Source organism: Opisthorchis viverrini (assembly GCF_000715545.1).
Source record: "Opisthorchis viverrini unplaced genomic scaffold opera_v5_194, whole genome shotgun sequence".
NCBI lineage: Eukaryota > Metazoa > Platyhelminthes > Trematoda > Opisthorchiida > Opisthorchiidae > Opisthorchis > Opisthorchis viverrini.
The window spans coordinates 583,039-585,860 of record NW_008751850.1 but is presented as its reverse complement, the minus strand read 5'-3'; the positions used below and the strand labels follow the sequence as shown (position 1 = coordinate 585,860).

The 2,822-nt window shown below is 46.2% G+C and overlaps 1 protein-coding gene across 1 annotated transcript; it reads right to left on the bottom strand.

Moving 5' to 3' along the window:
- Positions 1-691: 691 nt before the first annotated feature.
- Positions 692-1,792, bottom strand: T265_14437 (hypothetical protein; the record flags this gene model as incomplete). The annotated part of the gene is made up of 2 exons (XM_009173620.1): positions 692-822; positions 1,609-1,792. Coding segments are annotated over 2 exons (312 nt in total), but the record flags the coding sequence as incomplete, so codon positions are not given.
- Positions 1,793-2,822: the final 1,030 nt, after the last annotated feature.

Sequence of the window (2,822 nt, the reverse complement as noted above, 5' to 3'; positions counted from 1 at the left end):
GTTGTGCGGAATGTTCACTATTTGTCAGATAAACTTGGTGCTGCTCGAATAACCCTTCAACGTCTTTGTAGGTCGCCGATTCCTCGATTAGACTGTCTTCTCCGCAGTTGATCACAGCCCCCGTGTTGTTAGGGAAGCGTAATTATCCAATAAAAACTCTATATACTCAATTAGGTAAATCTCAGATTGTCGGTCATTTACAAATTCTTGTGTCCGTAGTCGTAATTCGCGTTGTTACTGAGGGCGTCTTGCTGAAGCGAACGACAGCGCTTCTTTCGATTTCAGCTCTGTCACTATGACGCTCAGTTGTTGATTTTTTTACCTCTTATCCCCCGTCATTCATTGCGACTTGTGAATATTACGTGAACTAGTTCAGACTGTTAATATGATTGTACTACGTTGCTTTATGAGGAATTTTGAGTTCGAACCACCAGATCACGCTTCAAATCAGGAATTGTTGCCGTGATTGGTCGTCGGTTGAGCCGCTTTTGTGGGCGTTTTTTTTCAGATTGTTCTCTCCGAGACTTTTCGGTCTAGCTAGATGACTCAGTGTTTAGAGCGCGAATTTACCGACCGGAAGGCCCGTGGTTCGAACCCGACCTCTGCCTCTCGACTCCCCCTGTCTGGGCTTGGGGAACCTGACAGTATCCCAGCCCTCGGGTGGCATGGCAGCTAGGCACCGAAAAAGTGTCACAGCTGTATGATTTTTATTCGATTTTTTCGTTTCAGCTCAACATTTTTAGGCCAATAGGTTGGAGATTGGGAGACTTGTTTATCAGGCTGTAGACTAATCCATGCTGGCATCAGGTGCGAAATCGCTTCCTAAAGCACAGGTAACCAACATTCGCCTGTCGCCACATGCGCAGGATGTTACGGAGAGACCGATTCTGCTCAGTACCAGAATTTTATCTGCTTTCACGCTGACAGTTTATTGGCTGGCTCGGAAGTTCATGCTTGATACGGTGATCTACAAGTACTTTTGTTCTCATATCCGAAGCTGCATTTTTGGCACAACGGTGTGGGAATTTATAGATTTTCATGTCTACGATGCCACATTCAAGTCTGCGGTCAGCGTTGTGATGAGCCGACTGAAATATTCACCGACACAGTGCAACACTGGGGAGGATTACTTTTTGTCCTTTATCCAATTTCGCATGCTAACCCTCATCAAGCACAAATATTGGAGGGTGGCTAGGTTTTCGAAACAGGTTATCAAGTTTCCTGTTTGACAGAGTGTTCGTTAAACCTATTCTGGGAAAGTCGAGCCCCAAAACGTCATTCCTGCCTGGTTGCCTAAAACAGTTCGACCTTGGATAAAATCTCGCACTGCGTATACCCACAAAACCTCGCACTCTGGAACATTCTCTCGCTGAGTGTCCCCTTTTGAGGGATTTTGCTTTTTTAGTCTGGTACTGGACTAATCAGCCCCCGAATGCTGTCACAGGTTTGATCGGGTGTACAACAACATCACTCTTCATTGATGAGCTCTTGAATCTACCTTGCAGTCTGAATTGTCTGTGCCAACCCAGTTCTGGGGGTTGAAGTTACGAACAAAGGAATTCTCGGTAATTGATTAGTAGTTTATTTTCAGACGAGGATGTGAATAACCCACCTCCAGAAGATGAATTTGACGTGGGTAGAGCACGAACTGGCTGCCTGGAAGGTCCGTGGTTCGAACCCAGTCACGGCAACTCGGCTACTCCTATCTCGGTTTGGGCAACCTGGCAATATTTGAACCCTCGTGCTTCCTGGGGTTGTGGCAGCCCTGCATCGAAAGAGTGCTACAGCTTGACTATTACGATTTAATAAAAGATGACATTGTCACGGGTGTTTTGGCGGAATCCGAGGCAGTTTTCTAGTTGCCACCGCACTGAATACACCCAAGCTGTTGGTCGTTTCTCTTACTTTTATCACTTAGTCTTGACAACTTGTGGATTTATTTACCCAGCTATGAGTAGCGCAGCTATTTCCATTTGTATTTATCTTAGAAATAGGGTGTATGTCGTAACTGTATCCATTATTTTGACGGGGCTATAGCCATGCTAGGGGTCCTTGAACTCCTCGCTGTTTGCCAGATCCAACCGAGCGGAGCAGCCCTGTTATCGCATATTGTACAATTCCAACGCCGGCTCGGCCTGTCGCTGCCAGACGATCATTTCTAGGCATTCGTAATCTAGGGTAGGTGGGATGGCGAGCATGACCAAGATTTTGCAATGTTGAGGCCGGGCTTTGATAAACATCAACCAGTGTTCCGTAATCGTGGGATTGGTGCCAGCGTTACCTGTTGACGTCTCACCATCAGAGGTTTACTCAGGCAAAGTGCAAAAAAAACTAAATGTTCTCAGTTGAATTTCCACACGCTTGGACCGATGACGGTGACTGGCTGTGATGAGTGGTAATGCCGCCCTACATAGTACTTACTCGGCTAAGGGAGTTGGAAATTAGAAGTAAGCCGGAGGGCCACAGTTTCACGAGTTTTCGCGCGTAATGGCGTATGCAAGCATTTGCTACCGATGCAGGAAAGCGCATTGTGTGGTAGTGTCCATGTCCCATCATTTTACTGCACTATTCTTTTCATAATGTGAATGATTCATGATTATTGTGTAGGAAATATGCTTTCAGGATACCAAAATTGAGCAAGAGAGTTATCTTGAAGACTTCCTCTAGAGTGTTTCTCCAAGTCGGAGCTAAGCTGTAGGACGTGCAGAGCGAAGTCTGTTGTCCGAGATTCATCGGGTGTACAAGACGGTCTTTGATCCTTGTACCTTTCGCATGATCGGCAGCCATGCACGACATATTCACTACCACTGAGCTCGGTTTGG